Source organism: Lissotriton helveticus, chromosome 5_1 (genome assembly GCF_964261635.1).
Source record: "Lissotriton helveticus chromosome 5_1, aLisHel1.1, whole genome shotgun sequence".
Classification (NCBI taxonomy): domain Eukaryota; kingdom Metazoa; phylum Chordata; class Amphibia; order Caudata; family Salamandridae; genus Lissotriton; species Lissotriton helveticus.
Genome location: NC_136065.1, coordinates 863,003,868 through 863,030,132, shown reverse-complemented (window position 1 = coordinate 863,030,132; position 26,265 = coordinate 863,003,868). Strand labels below are relative to the sequence as shown.

General features: G+C 45.3%; 1 protein-coding gene across 1 annotated transcript in view; it reads right to left on the bottom strand.

Moving 5' to 3' along the window:
* PARG (poly(ADP-ribose) glycohydrolase) overlaps positions 1–26,265 on the bottom strand; it is a 911,041-nt gene that overhangs the window by 628,205 nt on the left and 256,571 nt on the right. Inside the window, exon 6 of the mRNA XM_078643350.1 lies at positions 12,049–12,132. Coding sequence (XP_078499476.1) covers positions 12,049–12,132 — 84 coding nt within the window. The remainder of the gene's footprint in view (positions 1–12,048; positions 12,133–26,265) is intronic.

Sequence of the window (26,265 nt, the reverse complement as noted above, 5' to 3'; positions counted from 1 at the left end):
CTGCTTAGGTGATTCTTTATGTTTTATCCCCTTTGCTAAAAGTGACCTGCTTAGAGGATTGTTTATGTTATTACCTTTGCTAAAAGTGACCTGCTTAGGTGATTCTTTATGCTTTTATTCCCCTTTGCTAAAAGTGACCTGCTTAGAGGAATGTTTGTTTTATCCCCTTTGCTAAAAGTGACCTGCTTAGAGGATTGTTGATGTTTTATTGCCTTTGCTAAATGTGACTTGCCTAGGTGATGGTTTTCCTTCCATAGGTCCTGATGATAAGGTCCTAGTTCCCTGCGTGATTTTCCTACAGTGTTTAGGGTTGCGTAGGAGGTATTTACCCTTTACCAGGAAGTCCTGGTTGTGTGCTACATGTAACTATTTTGTGTGCTACATTCATTATATGTGTATGTGCTAAGTGTTATACCTACAAGTATTATTTCTAAACAGTGCATACCCCTGACAGTGGTCCAGGTGGCCCTGTCCTGTACATAATCCCTTGTAAATCTTGCCCGTGCCTGTTGGCACATTGTAAAGTGTGTGTCTTATCTAATGTGTTTTTATTATAATACAAAGGCTATTTTTGATATAACCTTGTGTGGAGTTTCCTTTGTGGTGGGCCTAGGGTGTTGTCGCTGGGGTGCGCGCGCAAACGCTTTACACATCGCCTCCGAGATTAGCCTTGCTGCTCGCGTCACGTTACCTAGAGGGTGAGCAGGGGTTATCTTGGTGTGTAACTCCCTTGCCCTGACCTTAGAAATGGCGGTCCCTGACTGACCTTGGCGTGAGCATTGGCCGGCCGGGGGTCCCGTTTTTAACAGCCACATAATGCATCATCTGCTGCACAATTTGACAATTCTGAGTAAGAAACTGTTTGCAGCTCAAACGGATCAAAAGTTACCAGTGGGGTAGCTGGGGGAAGCGCACAAGTTTTGGGGGCGGCGGCCCCCCTCCGCTCTTACCTGCCATCTCAGGGCGGCCGTAGCAAGCACACCCCCACCCCGTTCCTCAATGCAGCAGCAGCAGAACGGCAAATGCAGGGACCGCCACCGGTGGCCAGAAGGCTAGCTGCGCCACTGAAAGTTGCTAAAAAATGTGACTTGTGTTTCTGCCAAGAGGACAGCCCTTTGCCAAGGTTGATCACCGTTCTCACTGCTGCATTTGTATGTTACACTGGTACTAATAAGGCAAAATATTTGCACAGACTGTTCGCATGAGTAAAAATGTCAAAAGAATAAAGTATCAGAAAATATACTGCATATGCTGCAGCTTTTTTCCGGTCCAGGGACGACCTGGCTTGGCAGTTCGGTCTGGACTTCCCATGAGGCACAGGATCAAGACTGATTTGAATATGGCCAGGGCTAAACAGGGGTGGCATTGTGAGCAAAAGAATGATGGATTTAAACAGATCTCTTGACTGGGGGTGAATGTTTTGATTCGTTCTGCATTCTGTCTATTAATTGTGTACCTTTTGCTTTCTCACCCTAAGTGCGCCGGGTATGCCCAGACGTGGGTCCCGGGCTCACTGTGCCACTGGATTCAAGCTATCCTGGCTGATGAGGGGTAAAACCCTGAAACCGGTCCTAGGATGCTTGTTTCCAGTAATCCAGGGAGGACCTTGCTTCGCAGTTCGAGCTGGACTGTTGCCATGAGACACAGGGTCAAGACTGATTTGCATATGGCCAGGTCTTAACTGGGGTGGTGGTCGGTGAGAAAAAGAATCATGGATTTAAACCAGATCTCTTGACTGGGAGTGAATGTTTTGATTTGTGCTGCATTCTGTCCATCAATTGTGTGTCTTTTGCCTTTTTTTGTGCTGCATAATTTTGTCCTCCAATGCTGCATAATTCCAGTGCCCCCAAAGCAGACAGCACATGTTAAAAGTGCTTGGGCATGAAGCAGAGAGAACGTGAAGTTTGTGAACTTAGTTTGGTGTGCAGGCAAATCCTGCTTCCCCGACCACTGGTGAGTTGCAGATACTACTGCTGAAACAAGGCCAATGGAGGTGCCAATGGGTGAGGAGGACTGGCCTTAAGGCCAGGACCAGTTTTAGCGCTGGTGAAACCCAGTGTGACAATGTTTGTTGGTGCCAGTGCTTAATTTGTGCCGGTGCTTTCTGGTGCTGAGCACCAGCACAGGGCCGGTTCTATGCGACTGCTGCCTGTACGTCATATTATTCACATGATATTGTTGACTTGATTTGATATAATTGATTAAATACCGTCTCCTCCTCACTGACTCAGCGCTAAGTGTTGTTCTCAATGTCTCCCGTGACCGCCGGAGCCATTCAAATGGCATTGGTGCAGCGGCCCATACATAGCCGGTGGGCAGGAGTGGGACGCTGATTGGGAAGGATTTGGTTCTTCAGGGGTAGGGGCTGTGCGGCAGCATGCGCAGATTTTATTCAGATTGCCACACCCGCACCTCACAAATCATCACCAGCAAGCATTAAGGCAGGCAGCCCGACGACGTTGAGGGGAGGCAGCAGGGCAGGCAACACCAGGTCCATTAACGGTCGGACTGTAAGTAAATACTACATACTTACTAGCACTGTAATAGCAGTATGTGATAGTAAATTATAGCTGTAGCCATAAATGCGTCGGCATACCTTGGGCCTTCGCCACCAAAGAAGCCTCTTGGTGTGGCACTGCACCAGCGTCTGTATGTTTAACTTAAAATTACGATTTTCTTGCGCCAGCACGGTGCACAAACATTATTTACTGGCTGGTGCTAGTACTGGATGATTACTGGGGATGCGTTTGGTGCAAATAACACGTGTTTCTAATGGGGCATTAGAAGCATCCCTGTGGGCACTCTATTTCTCCTCGATGCAAGAATGAGGATTCTAAACACCATTTATTTTGCGAACTATTTCATTCTTGATTTCACACACTTTGAGTTACTTCTTGATTCTCACATATTCCCATTCCATGGTTATTCATATGTTTATAAATGCGACATAGTTACTTTTAAATCCAATGCATTTCGGGCGTAACTAAACAGCCCTTCATCAGGGAACAACACTGAAAAAATGAACAAATAAAAAAAAAAAAACATAATGAGCAAGTGTCATGTAGGTATATGTGGTGCACACATCTTTACCAAATTACCAAGATTCTAGACATAGTGTAATACGTTTGTTGTGCTGATGATGTTTTTTGTGCTACAGTGTGTGTGCTGCTTTATTGCAGTGTGATCTGTGTTACAGGGTGCAATGGAGACCTCTGCAGCCTCTGCGGTGCATGGAGCCCCAACATAACCTAAAAGTATGTGAACTGCATTGCATCGCAAACTATGAGACGGTGCTCAAAAGGTGCGGCGCAGTTTGGCTTTCAGGTCACATGATTTAGGATTAGCTATCACGGGGAAGGAATTCTGGCTGGCTAGGATCCCTGACGAATCCCAAAAAATTACTTTGTCAGTCAAGCGGTGTTTGCACAGTGAAGAGCACATTTCTAGGGGATCCATCAAAGGTCTGCTGTGATGAGTGATGTACAAGGAAACCGTTTTCCCTCTGCAGCTCTCAAAGTATATTAAGGAACGGTCGAGGCTCGAGCGGCTTTCTACATTACTGACAAGTGGTAGCAAGTAGGATTAGATAGAGTGAATAGCTCATTTCTGATTCTTCCATTGTTTGTTACTGTTTCCAGCATGCAGTGTCTTTGCCTTTTTTCCCTACCCTGGCATCATGAAATCTAAAAGGGGCAGGACTGGCTAAGAGTGTTTCTCTGTGATACAAGGTACTGGACGGAATCAGTCCAAGGTTCCCAATAATTTTCTCGCAGCCTTGTCTTCCAGCAACACATGGGTCCACCGTCCAACCTTTCTTAACCCCCTACAGCCTCAGTGCTCCTTACCCCCAACAAGTTATACTAACTCGAGCAAACTTAAACCAATGTGTTTTGCTGTAATATTCCAGTGAATAGTTTTCGTATTACTTTCACATTTCTAAATTGAATAGGAACAGAATTCCATTTTTAAAAAGCACACATGTATTCGTGACTGTTTCACACACTGTGTTTTAATATATCAGATCACGTGTTTAATTCCACGTTCATGGCCTCTTCTGCTTACACTTTTTATATAATTCTAACAACACTCACTGCTCATTATACTATTGCTGAGTTGTTGGGAGCTGGTATAAATGGGAGGTGTGCTAGCATTTCAGGCGAAGAGAAAGCTCCATGCAGATTGCATTGTGACTTTCCTGGCATCTGCTTCAGTAAGCAGTAGCCGAACCCTTCGGCCACTGAAGTGACAAAGTGACTCATTCAAGTGTAATGGATGATTTTATTCAGTTTATCTGTTTAGAGTGTTCTCAGAACATTTTGGTTTATTTTGTCACATAAGCTATGTAAAAGTTGCATCTTTGAACTCGTAGACTCTGTCAAAAAAGGCATACCCCAGTACTGTTCTTTCCCCAAATCGACACAAAGAGCACTGGATTTGTCCTTTTTCAATGCATTAGTGATTTTAGCTAATTTATTCCAAAATAGTGCTTTGAATCCACTTTTGATTTAATCTTTCTCAAAAATTTCACAGGGCAGCGGAACCTTCTATCAAAACCTTACTATGAGGAAGGCTCCCTTGCTGAAATTCAGATCAGGTATTACATCTGACTTTTAGCAGTGCCAGTTGAGGATGTGGGTGGAACGTTAAAAGAGTAAGTGGGTGGAGCAAATGGAGGTAGTGGGTAGAGCCGGAGAAAAGAAGGTGTGGCCTTCAACAAACATTTGAGCACCTGCACTTCATATTTGACAAATTAAGCACTGGTTGGTGCCCCCAAATGACTCCTCCGCCGCGGATTTCCTCACTACCGTCCTTTAACACTGCCTCTCAAGTCTCCATAACCACACACTCTCTCAGATGTATTTATTTTGAATTGCGGCACCACTGAAACTAATGTATGGTGTCAGACCACTTTACATCACACACATTATACAGAGACAATCAATCATACGTGTGTAAAACACTGAATAGGAAATGTTACATAAGACAAAGGACTACAAGGTGTAGAAGTCACATGACAACCATACTAGTAGGCAGTATAGTTTAATAGTGATTGGTCAGGAGAGATACAAATTCGGAATTTAGAACGTAATACCATGGTTGGGGGTTTTTAATAATCAGAATGGATTTCTATCCAAATGAACCTTTTTTGCAACATTAGGATAATCAAAGACTGGGGAAAAACCAGAACAATCTAATTTATACCTTGTAGTTTGCATGCAGCTCTTAGATGACAGTTAATAGCTCACTGTTCCATGTTAGGATTTTGACTTATAAACTGTAATTAACAAAAGGATCTCACTGACAAAAGCAGTAACCCATTGACCTATTTACATTATGTGCACTTTGTGATCTGCATGGTACATGTTCTTTGCAGCAGGCACATTAAACCTCTGCAATACCTTTCCACGAGTCAAAACTTCCACTTGACCAAACACAATCTCTCTCTAGGGAGAACATTAACCACCGGCGTTCTAATCACATTTTTATTGTTGCTGAAAATGGCTGGAGGCCAGGAAGGAGGCAGCAAGTGCTTTTAGAAACATAATATGCTTGCAAACTTGACAGTCCAACCGAAGTCAGTGCCCAGTGCAATCGCACTGGTCTCATCGCCTTAGAGCCGCCCTGCTCAAGGGTCCTGCGTTCTCAGTGACAGAGTCACTGTCACTCTAGGGTGTGCTGCTTCATAGGCCTGCCCGCAAGACTGGAGGTGAACTTCAGCATGGATTGTGGTGGACAGGCTTCACAGTTAAAAGCCACACTTGCCACTGGTAGGGTCCGCCTTCTGTTGCTAAGATACCAGGGCTTCTAAGGTCTAGCACAGGAATCAACACCCTTTGGAGAGTGGTCTAGTGGACTGGTCATGAAGGCTGAACCTGGTTTCCCAGTTCCAAATCCGACAGCTCTGATCATAGTACCACATCATCTCCCCCACTGAACACCATACTGCCCCACTGCGAGAAACTTGCACTGCCTTTAACTACAACCCAATTGTTCCCAGCTATAAACATCTGGACGCGACTCAATTCAAATTATGCACTAGACAAGAGTAATATGCTGCCTGAAAAAAAAGTAATAACATCCTGGAAAAAGAACACACTCCTAGGGAATGTAAGATTAAGCAAAGCATGTGAAATGTAAGAAGGAACAACATGGGTACCTTGCCACTTACACTCATTATTCAGAAATCAATGAGTGTTTTAGCCAGAAAAAGTAAAGTACATGACTACAGGGCCCAGAAGCGACCCATTGCAATTTCCATTGATTATATCCTTACAAAACGTAAGCAGCATGGTTTAAAAAGAACACATCCCTTAACACAGAGACTCTACACAATTTGTTTCAATCCACTGATCAAGCATGTATTGCACAGTACCTCCAGGAATGGTGCACTTCCCCAACCAGCGAAAACAATGTTGTTCAAAGAAAGACGAGAAAACAAAAGTAGCGCTTCACTGACAAACTCTGTAAAGTGGCGCTAATATGTTTGGGTCTGAATAAAATACATCTGGCCATCTTGGACCACTCTATCTTGCTTTATGTAGTTGTTTTTCACATTTTCAACCTTTTGTTTCTCTCCGTCCCAAGGCTGCATTTTGGAATAGAAAAATGTTCGTAAAAGACCAAATTGTTAGCAAAAGTGTTTTCTTTTTTGGATCCATTTAACGGAGGAACAAGTAAACAAAAGGAGGAAAGAGAGGGTGATAACCGTTTCTTGAAGTCACAGTTTTCAGTAAGTGAGGAGGAGCGACACAGAAACAGAGAGAGAAAGAGTAAGAAAGAGGGGGGCAGCTGCCAGCGGCAGAGAAGGAGAAGTGGACACTGTCCTGGTCTTCTCTGGGCAAGAAGGAAAAGACAGTCATATTCCTTCTCTGCTCGCTCCACCTGGCCACGAACAGCCACGAACGCCGAGCCTTATCTATAGGCCTTGGTCATTTCTGCCATCCCTCGACGTGTGTTTACAATTTTAAAAGTAGGGGAACGGAATCTATAAAATTAAAGAAGTGCCCTGCCTATCCCACCCACTTCAACCACTTGTCAGGCTACGAATCAGAGGTAAACTTTTTTTTTTAAAGATGGTTGTATGATGGTACAACCTGTACCACACGGTCATATATGTATTGTTAAGGCATATGCATGGTAAAGGCAAGCGGCATCGGCTTGCGGAAACGGCGCGTGTGGCTGAGCCCACGTTGTTAACCCCTTCCGTGCGGGGGTTATTCCCCCGCTGTGTTGGGGGGTGGGCTCAGCGCCCCCATGTTAAACAACCAGTGGCCTGCCCTTACACACTATGGGGTCAAAGACCCACTTGTTTGTATGTTGATCAGTTAGGCAGAGGGTGTGGTACAGCCTTCTACCTACATGTGCTACATAAAGTCACCATTTTACAAATAAAAAGATAAAAACTCTTAAACAAGCAATGTGTGTGCGTGAATCCCTTGTGCTAACCCCACACCTCACTAAACCTTTCTCAAAGGAAAAAAGGGGGAGGGAAGTTGGCAGAGCCTCACGGGAGCAACACTCGGAGGAGGGTATAACAGGCTGGTACTCACCTGTACCCTCACGTTCTCATCATCAGCATCTGCCAACTGGTAAAAGTACGGGGATATAAACTGTGCAGAGAAAATAAAAAACCTGTGTGTGTTCTATGTGTTAGTGACCCACTGTGGTATGCCAAAACTCCTGGGCTCAAGATCTGGTCCCACCACCATTAAAAAGAGCGGAGCTACTCTGGCAATTCCAACTTTATTCCGTGCTGTGTGCTCGCTCTAATTAAAAACAACCAACATGTTTCATCGCCGAGTTTCCTTTACCGGCGATTTCGTCAGGGTTGTGGGTCAGCGTGAATACTGCACGTCTAGATTCTCCCTTTATTGTACCAGGTGGCCTTATTGAATTGAGCCTACCAGGCTCCCGTAGAAGAATCTGGTATGATTGGACCCTTTAACTTACAATGGGCTCCATGCACCGCCCTTCGGTCGGTATCGGTATTACGTGCAAGAATGGCCTCCGCTCACCCTCCGATCAACGCCCCCATGCTCAAGACGAGCTCAGCTCGTCATGAGGCACGGCGCACGTGTGCTCATGACGAGCTGAGCTCGTCATAAGCCCACCCGTTCCAGTGGAACGCTCAGCACAGCAGGGGAATTATCCCTGCATGCGAGCGGAGCTCGTCATTAGCACCGGAGCGCCGTGCCTCATGACGAGCTCAGCTCGTCATGAGCATCGATGGTGTTAAGGCCGTGTCCCTAAAAAAACTCTAGTAGTAGAACTTTAGCAGCCAACACAGCTACGTGGAAATCTTTTTATGGCTGCTGAAAAGGGGGGCACACCTTGAACTAAGTTCCGAGCAGCCATTGATCTGTTTACGAGGCAGAGCGTAAACTACTAAGTACTGGCCTGGCATAGGGGTGAGGCTCACACTGTGAATCCATAAAGGAGATCATCCTTGATAATACCATGCAAGTGGGTAATTCATCCGGGACACCTGAATTTTTCATACTTTCTCATTCAATGTTAAATCCAGCATTTATCTGTTCTTAATGTGGACAGAGGCTGTCAAGGCCCCCTCTAGGGGAGGTACTTCCAGTGCCACCTGGTGGCTCCAGTGGCTGGTACGGCATCAATACCTGGCGAAGATACCTTATGAAGGTCTGCGACGCTGATTTCAAGCACACAAGAGTGTAATTGAGAAAAGCTTCAGCTAAACAGCAGTTCCACTGATAGCTTGCATACTAACACATTTCGATTACAGCTTGTTCTCAACATCACAACCCACGCAAGAAATTAGCGGTCTTAAATTCAATGTTAAGTGTGCCCTTTCCAACTGACCAGCAGATTCAATGTATAAAACAATATTTTACCACCCGGATTATGCAGAATTTTCATTGCTGCTGTAGTAGGATTTCTCTAAAATACAGGAGCAGGCAGTCCAGTTATCATCGAAAACTGACAGCTCGGAGCGAATGTGAAATGAGTATCTCATAAGTACGTCCTCGTCGTCCCATCGCTGGCCATTTAGACGGTCAGAAATGAACCAAACGCTGACAAATGACGAAATCAGTAGAGGCACTATCACACCTCCAAAGTGAAGCACAGTCAACTCAAAGTCCAACTTTTCAAGGGACTGTCCGTGAAGATTACACAATGCATTTTAAATGTATTACAATAAGCAAATCGGGAAGTTGTCAACAGACAAGCATGCCTAGAACTGTAACAAGACATAACTTTCAAACGGCACCTGGGCTCTGCTCCTCCTACGAGCCAATTTTGTTATTAAACGAGGAAACTGAGGTTTTGTCCAAGGTTTCACCAAATACACCCTAAAAGGTTAGAAAAGCAATAACCTACCTTGATCAATCAGGCTTTATGTCATTGAGGTCCTCAAGACTCATTGTCAGGAGACCATACAATTGTAAAGCGAACTGCCATAGTGCAGCTGAACCGGAAGTAAATAGTATCACCATAAGCAGCAAAAGTGTGGAACTCCATTTAAATAAAGACCATTCAAAGTGGCAGTGTTGGCCAGGATGATATTTAGTCTGAAGTTCCTATAATGGGTCAAAATTAGCTCTACAAGGGTCCACTGTCCAGAATGAAAGCAAATGGGTCCCATCCTACACTTTAAAGCTCCACCGGGGTACTAGGCACGGGTGCTTGTTGTCCCCCTTACTCTTTCCCTCACCGTTGAACCAAAGACCTACTGAATCAGACTAGACACCTTGGTTAGAGGCACTCGGTGGTGTGACACCAAGGCTTAACATATATCCTTGATGATATACTGCTGTGCCGTGGCCTCAGGCTCTGCTACAGATAAGCTGCATGACATCATCAGGACATTTAATAAACGCTTAAGACACAGGATAAACTGTTGATTCTGTCCTCTATTCTGAAACCCAGGACAGCTCACTACATGGCCCTTCCAGCTGAAACTCCTGGGTATTATGTAGCTGGGATTATCTGTCACAACAGGGCACACTTTTTTTGGATTAAATTTAATGAAAATCCTTTATCACTTTCAGTCAGCTGTGGCACACAGTGCAATCTTCCCTCTTTCCTGATGAATCCAGCCACTTTCTATTAAATAATCACTCTGCTCAACTAGATATCCTGCTCCAGAACCCCAAGTATGGGATCAGGGATTCATTTGACTGAAAAGACAGCCCTAAGCACCTTGCTCTAGGATTTTATAAGCCTGCGTATCACAATGATTATTGTGGTAGGTAGCGTTGTAGCTTATTAGCAAGCACAGCTGTAGATGTATTGTAACCTTATGAGTTCCACATGGACCTTTCCAGTCTAAGGTTCTAGTAGTGACAGTTCTGTCAGTTGCTGCCAGGACCTTGACCAGACAGAACGTGTTAAGTCGTGAGCATTCTTCATGTGTAATAAATCCAAACTTAATTTACACCTTGGTACCGCGTGATCTCTTACTACAGTTATCATGCAATGGAATGGCCCTGCCGGATGTCAGAAGATATTACTGAGCCTCAGCGCTAGTTATACTGTAAAGTATTGTAGGAGAAGAAGAAGCCAAGGAATCAAATGATTATGGCATCATATGGGATGCCACAATGAAGCATATAAAACTGTAAGGAGCACTTTGAGCCTTAGGGACTCTACATGGTTTGTGGCTTGGAATAAGGTAGGGATTTCTACACTAGGGGATATATATCAGGAGGAAGGGTCTGATGTCTTTTCAACAGTTGCAATGACCTAACTAGGAAAGAAGCCCCTCACTAACTACATTTCAAATATGCTGAGGGAGAAATGTAAAACTGACACAGGATAAAAGGACATTTCACTATTGGAATACAGACGGTGGAATGTTATCCCAGTTATACTAAATACTGTGTGAGAACAATGCACAGGATTTAGATTTCCTCAAATCTAAATGGGAATCTAACCTGGGCTTCTTAACGACTCTTCGCAGGAAGAGGCCCCAAATTATCTGAGGGAGGTGGCAGTGTGGTCTGGTCTCAGACTGGTGCATTATAAAATGCAGACAGGGTCAGCTAATCATGTCAATAGCTCTTGAATTTGGAAGGGCTGACAATGACATATAGACTGTTGCAAGTTGCCAGAACTGATCGATGGTCCAGTACAGATCTCATGCAATCCTGGACGTATGTGTGCCAATGTTGGCAACTGATTGAAACCCTTGGCCCAGTTTATCAATGTAGTTCAAAGTAGACAGAAACTTGACACCCACTTGTGATTTCTAAGTAGATGGTCAAGAATTCAGTAGTTTTAATGTTCCATTTATTTTCAGTCAGTTATACATATGTACAAACAACGTGTTTCTCTCTGGTAATCTTGCAGATGAGCTTTCTCAAGGCAAACGTTCAACTGCTAAATTCTACTGTAAGCCTTTAAAAAACCTGAAAATAAGCGGAACATAAAACAAACAAATCCTAATGCAGCCCGACACTTCTTCATTCTTTCTTCCAGTGATGCTAGGTGATGACAGGGGCTTCTTTGGGGGCTCAGTGAGTTTAATCTCCCTCCTTAATATTTCTAATAATGCAGTTAGATGGCATTATCTTCTTACTGTTTGCCCTCACCCGCGCTTCCAATGGAATTCCCTATTGTCCGGTGCTGTTCGAAGTACACAGTAGGATCAAGGCGAGAGCGGATTTCTCGCCCTACCTATCAATGAAGGGTAAAAGCAAATACCCGGTATTGGATTAACAAAGTCAACAGACAAACCCATGTACAGAACAATGGAGGCATGCAGGTATATATAGAGAAAAGTTTATTGCCAAGCATTTGAGAGTACAAGTCAGGTACAAAAGTCGCTGGCCCATCAGGCACTTGACTGTAGCTAAACCTCTGAAGATCTCAACTGTCATTCTGAGACTCATAAGATCATACACTGTGACATCAGGGAAGTACACGGACAGGGCACAGCATCACGGCAAATGAAGCAAAACATACAGGGAGGAGACACCAAGTTACAACCCACTGCTACTGTGCAGTGCAGCTAATCAATCCTGGTCCCTGAACCATATAATGATATGGGGTGACATCAATTACACCAAAAAAGTTTACCTTTATATGTTGTGGTTTGGTCGCTTTTTGCTGCAGAGCGGTTTTGATCAATTCCCACCGGCTGCCTGGAGACTTCTCACCATTCTAGAAAAAGAAAATCAAGTATTTATAAATGAATTTAACATTTTAGAGGATGCATATTAAACATCAGTTTAAAAAGTGCTAGTACTGAAACTTCGATCACACATTTAACAAGCCATAAAAGACGCCCATATGAAATATCAATATCACAATATGATTGTCTACTATTCCTATCAAACATTAACATTTCTACAGTAAATGCAAACGACTGTAGAATGGAAAGTTTTAAGCAGTGATGTGTTTGTCTAGCAGTAGAGATGAACAAAGCAAACTTGGAAGAGATGAAGCTTTTCACCAGTATTCCCCTTGGTTTTCACAGCAATCATTGCAGCTCAGAGCAAGAGCTGAGAGGGAAGTGTGTGGAAATGGTCCAACACTGAGTGCCACCATTACTTATGTGACACTATAGGCTACTGTTGGCAAACTGTCCCAACAGGTATGTGTGAGTGTCCATACAGGCGGCTTTGCAATAGCATAAAGTACACTGTTCACCTGAACTCAGGGCGCTCTATGTGATGGGAAGCCTGGAGGGTGACTTCTTTGTGTCTCCGCTAGGAAGGAAGGATGAGGAAAGAGGTGGCAATGTAATATACTTTAGTATGAGTGAAAGGCGCTATGGCTTCGCGATTTGCTGCCTGTGTGATTACCAGATGGTATGAGGATGTAGAACTGTCTAATAGTTTGAGGGAGTTGAGAGCTAATTCCTTGAGAGAGTGTGAGACAGAGAGCAAGTTAGAGGGAAGCAGTGCTCATAAGCACTACCAAGGGGGAAGCCCCATGGGGTCTACTTCGCTGCCATGTCCAGAACAGGTTACAGGACGAAATCCTCATCCAGTGTGACTCAAATCTTCGCACCAAGAGGAGGGCCCTGACCTGGGAAAATCTCAAAAGATTGGTTGTCTTAGTACTAGGCTGCATCTCACCGACCAATAGCATATTCTCCAATTCTCTTCAAGTCAGATGTCCACCTTCATGACGCATGCAAGGTGGTATACATAACCAAGACCCACAGGATTAGAAACCCAGTGGACAAGTTTACCAGACTGCTCTATTTTATCAGGAATATCATGTTACAGCCAGGGATTTTCCTTTCCCAAATCATTTTTTGAGGAGTGTTAGTCCAACTGGTGTAGTTGACAACTCAAAGAATAGAATATGCTGTTAAAGGAAAAAGCAGGGCTGAAAAATGGAGACCCTAATTATTTGGAGTTAATTTGGTAACCTTATCCGTGAGCAAGTTCAGGGCAGGAGGTAGGATCCAAGTAAACTGCACAGGGGTTAGCATATCTCTTCATGTGGCCCACAGCCACTGCCACCAGTGGCTGTGGGCCACATGGTGGATGTGGTGGTCACACTTTCCTGACAGGAACTTCAGGTGTAGCCAGACACTGAAGTGAACCTGAGAGAACCACTGAAGGGAATAATTCACACCAGCTTGCTTGATGTAGCTGCCGCCTCACAGGGAGGTACAGCAAGAAGGATTATGTGCTCTACAAGGAGTGTCTTTGTATCCAGCGTTTCAGAGAGCTGTGCTTGTTCATAGTTACATTCATTCTACTGCAACAGATGCAAATTGTGTAAATAAGCTTTGTGTGACTGATCCTTTCTTGGGCAAGGGACCCAATGGAGGATTTCCTAAAAGTGCAGCTAAGATGGAAGCACTAGGACTGCTCAGAAAGAATACAAGATATTAGACGTGCAGACTGCAGTGTCTGGCCACTCCTGTGTACGTTAGCACCAACCATACCATACTGCATAAAGAGTGACGCAGAAACGGTATAATATGCACTAGAGGGAGAAATCCAAGCTATGCTATCAAAGACAGTGAACAAAAACTTAAGTAGTTTCTATTCTACTAGACTGCGTCTTAGGACTTGAAATGGTCTACGCCAGCCCTGGCCAAAATGTGAGTCGCGGCCAACTGGTGGGTCACGAGCTGGGGGTCGTGAAAGTGCAAGCAATATATAAAGATGCTTTGAAATTCTGTATTTATCTTGTTCTGTTTGCTGCGTTTCAAAGACAGAGGTCAAAAGTCAGGCTAGGTCTTCTGAGAAATTGCTGCTTTTTTAACATGGGGATTGGTGTTTACAAACTCCTTGCACTTTGCTTTCAGAGAAAAAAAAATAAAGTGAATTATGTGACAATCTTGCTGGGGTACAGGAAAGGCTGAAAGTGATAGGAAAGGCTGTAGGATGTCATTTTTGTGAAATCTAAAAATGTAAATACCTGTAACTGAACTGTACACATTCAGCAGTTAGGAAAGCAAAATTAAAGCACATTTTTTAAACAATTCCGAAGTATGATGGAAACAAAGATTATGATAGTAGCAAAACAAATCAAGACACTTCGCTTGGTGATGCACAATGATACATATTCACGGAAACCCCATTTCCACATATTATTCGTGTGCCAAATAGTTTTTTAATCAGCAAAACTATAAGTCTGTGTACATTTAGAGGGAATTTAAATGGAAAATGTGCTGTCTATAAATGACCGTGCACTACCACACGCTGCTTTAGTTGCATGAAAAAATAATCACTCTCCTCAGGTCCATTGTAGCTAGGTGGGCTTCGAAAGTTTGTTGTTCTAAAAACTGGGCTGTGGTTCTAAAAAGTTTGGGAAGCACTAGTCTACAGGCTGTCACAGTAGTTCTGGGGAAAGAATAATGCCATGATCACTCCTGCTTCGCAACAAAAGAACCAGTTTAAGAGAAAAAAAAACATTTTTAAAAATACAGTGAAAGGGGACATGTAGCACTGGGGGTTCTCACCTTGGTGTCCAAAGAATAGTATAGCACTCAGAGAAGGAAAGCAGAGAAGACCCGGGAGCAGCCTGATATATACCTTGGATCACAACACTGAGAAGGGCAGATGGTATAGTATTTCTCCTAGCCTTATGAGCCCTTAATACTTTCACCGGAAATGGAGGGTTTCATACCCAGACTGCTTACAACAGATCTTGATGCACAAGCGGTGCCACTGAAGAGTATGTTCTTCTTAAGCTAAAGCCGGAGGACTCCACCCACCTGTTGTTTAAATCTCATTTCTTCTGACCTATTTATGTAATGGCCGAGGGACCTTCTTGGGTCCACCCTGTTATGTTATGTTAGTGGATTTATATAGTGATACAAATACCCAAACTTGTCTTGGTGCAGCGCCACCATCCGCAAGCCGTGAGGGAGAAGGTTTAAAAATCAACCCAAAAAAAGAAACAACCTTCTGTAATGATGATGGATTGATCCGTAAACTGATCTGGTCTTTGGAAAAAGTGAACCATGGGAGGCTGCAGCTCACCTACACTACAATCAGAAAGAAGTAATGACTTAGAAATGCACTGCCCTACAAGTTGTGTATGTCCCCGAACAAGAGCACGAAATCTCAAATAGGGAACGCATGAGCGCTGTTAGATAAGATGCCATGTAAAAAACAAAAACGTCATGGGGACAATTCACTTTTAAGGCCTTTCAGAAATATATTTAACCAGCAGTTTAAAAAACACAAAACCGATCACTGACATGGGGAATCGAAGGCAGGATGAAATAGTAACTATCCTTTCACCAACTATCCTTTCACTGTCTCTATATTCAGTCTCATCTCAGCAGAAGAAACTGAAAATGTAAGGATGTTAACAACCTCAGAAAATGAGCATCTAAGAATCTTTCCTAGTACCATTCAGAAACTCATCCACTGAAGAATGCCTATTTAGTAAAAGGTCACCAAGCCTTTAGGAGTACGTACACACGCCACTTCAGGAGGCAGACAGTACTGAAATAAAACTAACCTCTCAAGTTCCAGCCATGTAAACTGATGGGTGAGCAGGTCGGGATGCGGAACTGCTCCCCTGTGTTGTGATTGTGACAGAAGGTTCTCCATTTTTGGTAATGGTCTAGGCGTAATCTGAGCGAGGTGACCAAGATTACACGTGCCCTGGGCTGACAGATACTCTGAACTATTCTTTGGATCTAACTGAATTAGTGGGAAAGCAAAGTGAAAGGTTAATGGCCAAAGCAGACACAATGCATCCTTCAATTACCCTCTTTAGGGGAACTCCACCCAGCAACATAGTTGACACTTTTGAAATTGTTGGCTGCTAACAGGTGATGTCTGGCTGACTTCATTTCCGGAGAAGTAAATCTGGAAGAACTTCCACATTTTGTTTTTTGTAATTTATCTACTTACAAGTTCTGTATTCCCGCCAAATTGACTTCGCATTGTGATGGGACGAAATGCTCTGGCCTGCACGGTGGCATCGTTGGTCCAGCAGTCATGGTCAGTGGCATGGTCCACCAATTACTAATTTACGACTACCACCATGAAGTATCACGTGGTTATTTGCCTGCTGAAGAGGCTTTTGCTGCTCTCTCTACAAAGCAGTGTACAGCACTAGTAGTCAACTGGACGATGAATTGTGCAGTTTACATAATACAAGCAAGGATATTACAATTTCTGTTAAAAATTCTACTAAAGTAATAAAGTAATATTAGCAAAATGTTACTTCCCTAGAAAACTCTGTAATACTAGGTACTAGTATGGAGTTTGTGCACTAATTTCAAACTCAGTCTTCAAGTGCGAAACTTCTAAATGCACCAAAAGGATGCAAACTGAATCTCTGACTAAGTAATTTTACTTTGATTTTGATCTCTTAATTAGGTACCTAAGAAAGAACTGTGAAGCACATGCTGGAACCGAAACTCTGTACCCGATGAGTCTAGCGCCTCAACCCTGCAGAGCACAAAATAGTGCTACAAAAACACAGTTGAAGCACTTGGATCAACAGGTATGGAGTCTGAAGATTTAAAGCCTGAAAAGATGCAGCCGAATCCTGTTGAGAAGTCTCAAAGGCAAGTAGAGAGGTCAACACCAGTTGTATGTTTTACTTTGTTACACCAAAAGAGAGCTGGAGCAACATCTAAAAGCTGGAGACAGAGGAAGTCTCACAGGGAAGCAAAGACTTCTAGACCAGTTGTGGCTTTCAAACTGAGCCACCCGAAAATGTCACACAGAGAAGGGCATGACACTGATAGACCAATGTATTTGTGTATGAGTAGGAACAACACAAACATCACCCACATTTCTTCTTTATCTAAAAAGTAGTGGTTTTGATTTCTGTCAACCAATGCACCCACCTCCTCTGAAATTTTAGAATAACAGGCCCAAGAGCCAACTCTACTCCTCTAGGTTCAAGTAGGCTTATGAGGAGATTTACTTTGTCAAACATCCGCAGAAATGAAGGTGTTGTGTTTCTTATGCACACCTACACAAGAGAGATGTGCTTGTCACTAAAACCTAAAGGCTTTGAATTGTTCCACACTCAACTTAAATACACCATTATAATTTGCTTATTAAGGCAGGAAGGGGCGTCTTTCCTGAGAAAACTCAATAAAATTGGTTCCAAGGAAAATGTAGATTTCATTGCAATATTCTCATTCTCAGCTGCACCTGAGGGGCATGGGAGATGCAGGCCTATGTAATGGATGCAACCGCAGTGTTTTTTTGTTGCTGCCAGACAATCATATGGCCTGGATCATTAAATCCATTCAAAGATCCGGCTACTTGAAGGATTAGCAAAATAATGGTCAAGATCAACAAAAGTCTTTCTTCAATTACCCCGTCAATACCCGGCTTAAATCTTTTATAATGAAAATTTCTCGATCACTAAATGGATTTACACAAAAACAAGCAAAGTCACACCTCTAAGCAAAGTTCTAGTTTAACAGTAGCACCTGATGCAGTCTCTTGCTTCTCACAAACTGGTGGACTTATAGTCTGATGCCAAGGAAAGGGCACGTCTTTATTTTGTGGAAGGTTACCTGAGCTTTAAGCCAATGAAAAGTTCAAAATGATGCTCAAAATGTTACATTGCCTCATTGCTAGGAATGCAGTGTCTGTGGGTCTTGCGATAGAGACCGTGGGCACAGTACACTGAAAAAAAAGTTGAGTTCACTACACTACTATATGGCTGCAAGAGACAATTTTCACTTGCAGCCAAAAAATCTGAGCCTTAAGGTCCATGATTTCAGTTGTGAATCTGATGCCTCAAAAGGAATGACTGGTGAAAAAACTCTTTCATGCAATAAGAATTATTTTTTCTTTAGATAGATATATTTATTTGCACAATTAATTAAAATCATTGCAATTCATACAAAAAAGAACACAAAAAGCACTTTCTGCTCTCAGTTTAAAAGAAAAAGTAAAGGAAATTCATAGCAGACACAACAGAGGTTCATGGATGTTATCTGCCGGTAAGATTGAGTTAAACTTAATCATAAAGATTCCCCCTTCATACTCTCCTCTAAGGCTTCTTGGCATGTCCGCACGTTAAGAATTCTACAGATGGGGCGCAACCAAAAAGTTCGAAGGAGGAGTAAAGTTCTACAGATGCACAAGACATGTGTTAAGTTTTCTTCCCCGTTGTTACAAAAGCGGCACTGGGAGGACATATCGGTCTTGTACCTCCGTCCATATTTGTACGCCACGAGGGGGATTAGTCCAAAGCGTAGTCTCATTAACTGTTGTTTCACTGATGGCTTCATGGAGGATGACAGATAGTGTGGTAGGGTTTTAAGATCATAAAGTTTTGACGCACAGCTGCCATGTGATAGCTTTTTCACGGATAATGGATTGTGTGAGTATCTTTGCCTGTTTTTGTCAGAGCTTTGGCGGCAACCCCTATGGGCAGCGAGCTCGCCCATAGATCATGTGCTTCTAATGCGTCCAAGCAGAATGTTAAAAACTTATTCCAGGAAGTGCTGGGGTTATTTAACAGTAACCAGATGCAGCTCTTTAGTGTGGAGGGGTGAGACATTTTGGTTTTTCCACAGTAGGCGAAGAACCTTGCTTTCATAATCCAATGTTGGGAGAACAAGCGGAACTCCATACGGACTTGGGCATGAGAGGTCGAATTGGGTAGGTGAAACACTCTGCGGAAACAGGCTGGTTGCATTCTGTCCAACCAAGTGAACATTTTGTCTTTAAAAGTAGTGGCGCTAAAGACTATTGTGGATAGTAATTTGGCATCTATCACTCTAATTAACGGGGTGAGGTCTGGAGAATGGAGAGCTTTCTTGGTTCGTAAGAAGGCCCCGTCCAGGCTGCGAGCCACACTTTGCATTGCAGCGATGTGCGGACCCGGGATCCCTCTGTGGTCTATCCAGACTTAAAGATATTTATATGTGGTGACTACCTCTATAGGTTTCCCAGCGATGTACCAGGGGCGCTGTCTTGCTCGACGTCTTGAGACTATCATCACCTTGGTTTTAGAGATATTAATCTTCAGTGCATTAGTTTTACAATATGTTGCCAAGGAATCAAAAAGTCGTTGAAGGCCCACCTGTGTTTGATCAAGTAGAATCGTATCATCTGCATATTGCATTACCTGGATTTTAACAGATGTGATTCTTGGTGGGAAAGCTTTAGAGCGGGCCAGCCACTCCGGTAAATCTGTGAGGTACAAATTAAAGAGCAGAGGGGCCAAAATGCATCCCTGCTTTAGGCCTCTGTTGGTCATGATTTTGTTGGTTGTAGACCAGCCAGCGGAGACTTTTATTTTGACCCTAGTATCGGAGTACAGTGCGATAAGGGCATTTTGGAGGGTCTGCGGAGTACCACATTTGAACAATTTCTCCCAGAGCCTGGGGTGGACAACGTTATCAAATGCCTTTTGGAAATCGATAAATGCCAAGAACAGCGATTTTCCCTTTGTTGCGAGTGTAACCTCAGACATGTGGGCTAAGCAAACCAGATTTTCCTCAATGTGGCAGCCCTTTTGAAAGTCAGTTTGCGTAAAAGGTATTAATTTACGGTCTTCCGCCCAACTGGTCAGTTCTTGTAATAAGACGCTTGCATAGGCCTTCCCATCGACGTCAAGGAGTGCAATCATCCGGTAGTTATCGGGATTAGATCGCTGAACTTTTTTGTGAATTGGGATGAGGAAAGAACCTCGCCAAGAGTCAGGAATGGGTCCGTCCATTCTGCATGTCTTGAATAGTCGAAGCTTTATATATCTTTATTGGTAACCCATTGGGGCCGGGGGCCCCTCCTGGACGCATTCGTTTTTTGATGAGGGCAACTTGATTGGGAGCGATCTTGATAGTGGAAGACGTTCCAGTGTGGGGATTGGGGTGGTAGAGCTATGATAGTTACACCAATTATATTGGTCGCGCTCAAAGTAAAGAGTTTCAATATGGGCCTACCAATCAGTGGGAGAGACATTTGTTACGGTGGATGGTTGGCCTGGTCTAGCAATCTTGTTTACCCAGCTCCAAAATCTCTTTTGATCCTTTGATTTTATAATTTAATAGGCAAATGTCCAGTGCTGTTCTTCTTTTATCCTTTTATATTTGAACCTTGTTTTCCTATACTCTTTATGGGTGGTCAATATCTTCTCCCGTAGGAATTTGTGATCTATGTTGGTATGTGTGCATTGCAGCAATAAGGTGTTTAATTTGTGTTTAATGCTCAGCATAGTGTGCTTGAGGGCGCTGCGGTGGGGTATAGATGAAGGGTAATAATTTGAGGTTTTAACACTCTTTACAGATAGATTTTTTTTTAAGGTCCACCACTATCTGTTCCCAGTGGTGTCGTCAGCTGCCTGCTAAACCTGTGATTCAAGTTTCCCCAAAAATTGACCACCTTCTTTTCAATTGCCTCTTGTTGGTCCAAAGTCCACCTTAGTTTTCTAATAGGATCCAATGTTGATTCTTTCCCAATCAGGTTGTTTTTTGAGCGGAAGCTCTGTTTGGATAGAACTTTGCACGTTAAAACAGCATGATTACTTTCCAACGAATTGGAAATGGGTGACCGAGATCCATGTGTAATCCAAGGTACCCGTTCTGAACGGAGATACATGGGTGTAAGCGGCGAGTGAGTCTGACTCCAGTCTACCGTTTAAAATAAGGATCCCTAGTTGGTTTAAGCTTACAGCCACCTTTGTCCCTTGATTATCCTTCCGTTGGTACTGGCACTTTATATCTGGGATAGCCCACATTTGATTGTCCAGTGAGGTTAGTAGGGAGGGGTCCAAGCTTGTCTCCATTAGGTTGGCATTAAAGTCTCCCATCATTAGCCAGATATAGTTCGGGAAGTGTTCAAAAAGATCTCTCAAGATGGGGAGAAATTTGTTCAAAGTTGTCTCTCGCTTGGTTTTAGAGGGATGTAGATCAATACAACCAAGGATAATAGTTTGTTGTTTGGCATTATTTTTTCCCAATGGTTATGACTGAATATTAATGAAAATGTAGTCACCTTGCCCTTCATAAATTGAGGAGACCTTTAGGGCCAAGTTGTTCTTAAGAGCAATTAATACGCCTTTTGATGCACGACCGCCTACTTGAGATGCAATTGCATGGGATTCATAAACAGTGTAGTCCTCCCAGGCGGTAAATTGCAAGGACCAGGTTTCTTTCAGGGCAATAATATCATGTTTTTTTAAAAGAGATGTCGTTACTCTTTCAGCTTTTTCGTTTGTTAGTTCTCGGATGTTCCAGGAACAGATACTAAGGAGGTGAACAGTATCTTCACTAGTTTTATGTCCACTTGAGGTGTTATGTGCTTCACCCTAAGGCCTGGGAGAGCCAGGACCAGCCTTGAGAATTCTGTCGTTTACGCGCACATTGGCGGGAGCCTCCTGTTCTAGATGTTGTTATTTGAAACTGGTTCCTTTTCCAAGGCGGTGTTTGGGTAGCCGCTAAGGAGCCACGCAAAACTGAAGTAGGCAGCTGTCTGGTTATATCACTGTTAGCCAAGGTTGGCGTGTTGTGATCCTTTAAGGCACTTGGGACTCTATCCTTTAGAAAGGCAGGGTATTTAGCTTTGGTCACAAGACTTGTCTGAATGCCCAAGTCGCCCAGACGATCTTTATTCAACAGTAGGGCTGCGGCTATGTCTTTACTGTAGAAGGTTACTACCGTGGTCTCATTTATTTGGCCCTGTTCTGGGGCGATAAAAGAGACACTTTCAATGTCTGTTTTTATATTTTCTAGTCCTGGAAGGTGTGAAAATACATTTAGGAGGTTTCCTCTGTTGAGGATGTCCCATTTACCTTGGGATAGATACTCTGGGTACAGTGTTAGCTTTTTACCTTCTTGTGGTGATTGGATTGTTCCAGCATCAATTAATACAGTTTTCTTTTGATGTGAAAGTTTTATTTCTGAATCATCTTTGGGCATCTTCGTCTTAAGAGGGTGGTTTAGACATTCTGGTTTGTTCACATTAGGGCAGTGCAGATTGACCTCGTAGGGTACGAATTTCTCTTTAATGCTCCCTTGGTGGGACTCCTGCCTCTGGACCACTATTTCCAAGGAGTTCAGTGCCTTGTCGTTTTATTTCATTTCGGGCCATCTGTAAGATTAACTTGAATGGCTATCTCCTCTGTGGCTTTTTTTATATTATGGCCCTCTTTCTCTGTTTCACATGAGTGTCTTAACTCGCTTCGCTTGTGGGTTCACAGAGGGCATCTCGGCCGGTGGGCTTTCTCACACCATGTTGAGTGGTGGGTTTATCCGAGGTCTTTTGGGCTTCTCCACAATGGCATTGGGTTCTTTTCTTTCCATACCGTTCCAGCGCATAAAGCTTCGGCGGGGCTCCCGCGGCGCGGTACGTGCGCGGGCTCGCCTGGGCCAAGGGCGGGCCCGTCCTTCGCCCATCAGCGACAGTAAGAGACAGGATAGGGCCACCTCCCTTGGTTCTACTATTTGCAACATGAAATGAAAAGCTGGCGTAACCGTGGTGGATCTGGTAATTAAAGTAAGTGTAACACTGCAGGTTCACTTTCAAGCAGGACTACCCAAGATTAACTGGGTCTGCCACCTAATCCTACTTGCTGGTAAATAATATTGTGGGGGCCACAGTGCAGCTATTACCATCGGACTGGTCTACTTTAATATTACTACCTCGTGGGGGCGTGGCCGAGAGCCGGCGGGAATGGTCGTTTGCTAGCGCGACTCCCGACCCTTGCCCGACGATCCGCCTCATAGATCCGTTCGCAGACTGGGGACTCCTCTGCCATTAGGGAGAACCCGTCCGGAACCGACTGTGCCTGATTGTGCGAAGTGCTGGCCCTGTCGAGGCTCCTCGGAGGCAGGTGGAACCCGATTTCGTGAGGTCCCCGGGGCCCGCAAGATGGCGGCTATGTCGGAGTCCCGACCGGCCTCCTGAGTCTCGGCTGGGTGTGAAAGGACCCGGACCGGGGTCTGGACCTCACCTGTCTCGCCTCCCCGCCGCCCACCGAACCTGCTCTCTGCCCTGCCGGGATGAGGCGGCCCCCTGAAAGACTGTGGAAAGCTGTCCCTGGCCTGAGTGGAAGAGTGCTGTGGGGATCGCTTTCGTGCCGGGGCGCCATTAACGCGACGCCCCGGCTTTGAGGCCTGCCATCTGCGGATCTCCGGTTCGCCCACATCTCGCCTGCTGGACCCGGATCTGGGTCGAAACCCGTCTTGCCTCGTCGCCGCCCGCAGGACCTCCTTTCAATCCTGCTGGGACGAGGCAGACCCCTAGTGAGTGACTTTGCAGCTGTCTTGGGCCTAAGTGGAGTAGGTGCTGCGGAGATTGCTTGTGCGCCGGGGCGCCACTCACGCGACGCCCTGGCTTTGGGGCCCTTCGTCTTTGGAGCTCAGGTGCGCTTTCCTCTTGCCCCGCAGAGACTTGTAGCCCCCCCCCCCGCCTGCAGCCTGCGAGTTGGGCTTGACTTGGAGTTGCGGGAGGTGTGCCCCGAGGGCTCTGGAGAATTCCTGTTCTCACCGACCTTGCACTGGGCCTGCTCTGAGGTACTATCTCCGGCGTTGTGGAGTCCATCGGGGACCAGGACTGTATATGATCCTACTTGGGGAGAGATGGACACTTACCTATTGTATACGCCGCACTTGTCCCGTCATTTGGCCCTGCTCAGCTGCGGAGGTGGCGCTCCTGGCGCTGCGCCCTTCAGTGCCCTGGCAATCGGCGCCTCCATTCTGCGCCTGGGTGGCGACCCTCCCCTCTTGAACCCACTGTCAAATTGCGGCTCCACAGAGACCTGATACACACGGTTGCTCTTCCACGCAGGTGGGCTTGAACCCTTCTATGGCCGCCCCGTGTGCCCCGTGGATCTTCCTGAGTTGCCTCACGCTCTGCGTCCGGACCCTTGGAAGCTGAGGCGGCCTGTGCCTGCGGACACCCGCGAGGTGTGCCTTGCTGGTGCCGCAGCGAGTGGTTACGGTGGTGCTGTGGAGTGTGCTCCTGATCGGATCAAACGTCGTGGGTGAGTGCTGGTCTCCATCCTCTATCTTGGCTCCGCCTCGTCCCGATTGCTCTGGGATTCCGCTGGGCAAGTAGAATGGCGTCCGGCAACGGGTCAAGACCCCCAAATCAGAGACAGATTACCAAGAACTCTTGGGGAACCAGGGGGGAGAACAGGGAGACTGCCCCCCCGGGAGATCCGAAGCCCGCGTCCCCCTCGCAGGAGGCAAAGACGCTCACCCTAGAGGACGTAATGGAGGCCATCGCTGGAGTCCGCTCCTTTCTTGAGACCCGAATTAACTCCGTGAATATTGAGGTGACTCTCCTGCGTGCTGACTTGCGTAAAATGGACACTAAAGTTAAGGATGTGGAGGTCAAGACGGCGGCCTTGATTGATGATACATCTACGCTTCAGCAGCAAGTCGCCCAGCTTCAGAAACAACAGAAGCAGATGAGCGAACAGCTGGACGACTATGAAGGGAGGGCGAGACGGAACAACAACCGTATCCTAGGAGTTCCGGAGAGACTAGAGGAGCCCTCAGCTGACCTATTTGTGGAGTCCCTGGTTACGAAGCACCTTAAACCGAAACAGCTCTCGAGTTACTTCTCCATTGAAAGAGCAAACAGGGTCCCGGGCGGTAAACCCAAGCCAGGGGCCCTCCCCTGCCCCATCATCGCGAGGGTCTTCAACTTTAGAGACCGAGACGCTATACTTCAGGCTGCTAGGTCTGGCCCGCTTCTTCTTTTAGAAAACACTCGCATCTCCATGTTCCCGGATTTCACGGTAAAGGTGCAGGCGAGGCGTCGCAGCTTTCTGGAGGTCAAAAGGGCGTTGCAAGATAAGGGCGTCAAATACTCCATGCTGTTCCCTGCTAAACTACGCGTCGAGATGGATGGGAAAACTTGGTTCTTTCTCTCGCCGGAAGAGGTGTGGGACTGGCTGGAGGGCTGGCGTAGGGTCGGAGGATCTCCGCAGAGCCGATCTGCGCTAGATGAACCCTCACAAGTAGACCATATGCCAGAGAGTCAAGAACTCTTCACCGGTCCTCTTGATGGAGTGGAGTGACATCCCCCTGCTGTGCTGGACCTTATCTAAAAAAACTGTGGTCTCTGATACGCGGCTCTCGAGGCAATTGGCTTCCTCCTTTCGTATTGACATCTGTTTCTGGGTCCTGTTTCCTTCGGCCAAGATCGGGCCGCACCAGCTGACTGACAAGTAACTTTTCTATTATGTGAATGTTGCATAAGTCTTATGATATGATCTTACAAGTGTATAATATTCATAGTGTTTCTTTGAGTCGGGCAAGTGGCACTGGCGGCTCACCTAGTACCCCAATTACGAGTGGGAGGGCGACAGGCCCTCTGCCTAGTTGGGGTGTGGATAGTTCTGAATCCGCGGGCAGGGAAGCAGGGTGGGGGGGAAGGGGTGTGAGGTGGGGGGGGATGGCAATGTTTTGTTGCTATTATGTTGTTTCCTATGGTCATCTAGTCTCACGCATCTATCCGTGTGCCTTCAGCAGAGTCGTCTTTAGTCTTGCTTTTTTGGCTGTCCAAGGTTCCATGTTGCATAGCCTGATGCCCTGTCTGTTACCCAGTTCCCGAGGAACACATGTTCTAATCAGTCCCATGCTCCAAGGGATCCCGGGGCCTGGCCGCCACAGGTGGTTCCTTCCCGGACGATCCATCTATTTGACCCTCCACTCTCACAGTCATGACTCAACTACTTTCTAGATCCCTTACTATCCTTACATGGAACGTCATTGGCTTAGGGCACAAAATAAAATGAAGTGTGGTCCTTCAGTGCCTTAGGCGCCACTCCCCCGACATTGTTCTGTTGCAAGAAACACACTTGGTTGGCAACACTTGTCAGGCGCTACAGAGAGGGGGTTATAAGCTTCTGGTCCACGCGGGGTTTACCTCTGGGTCC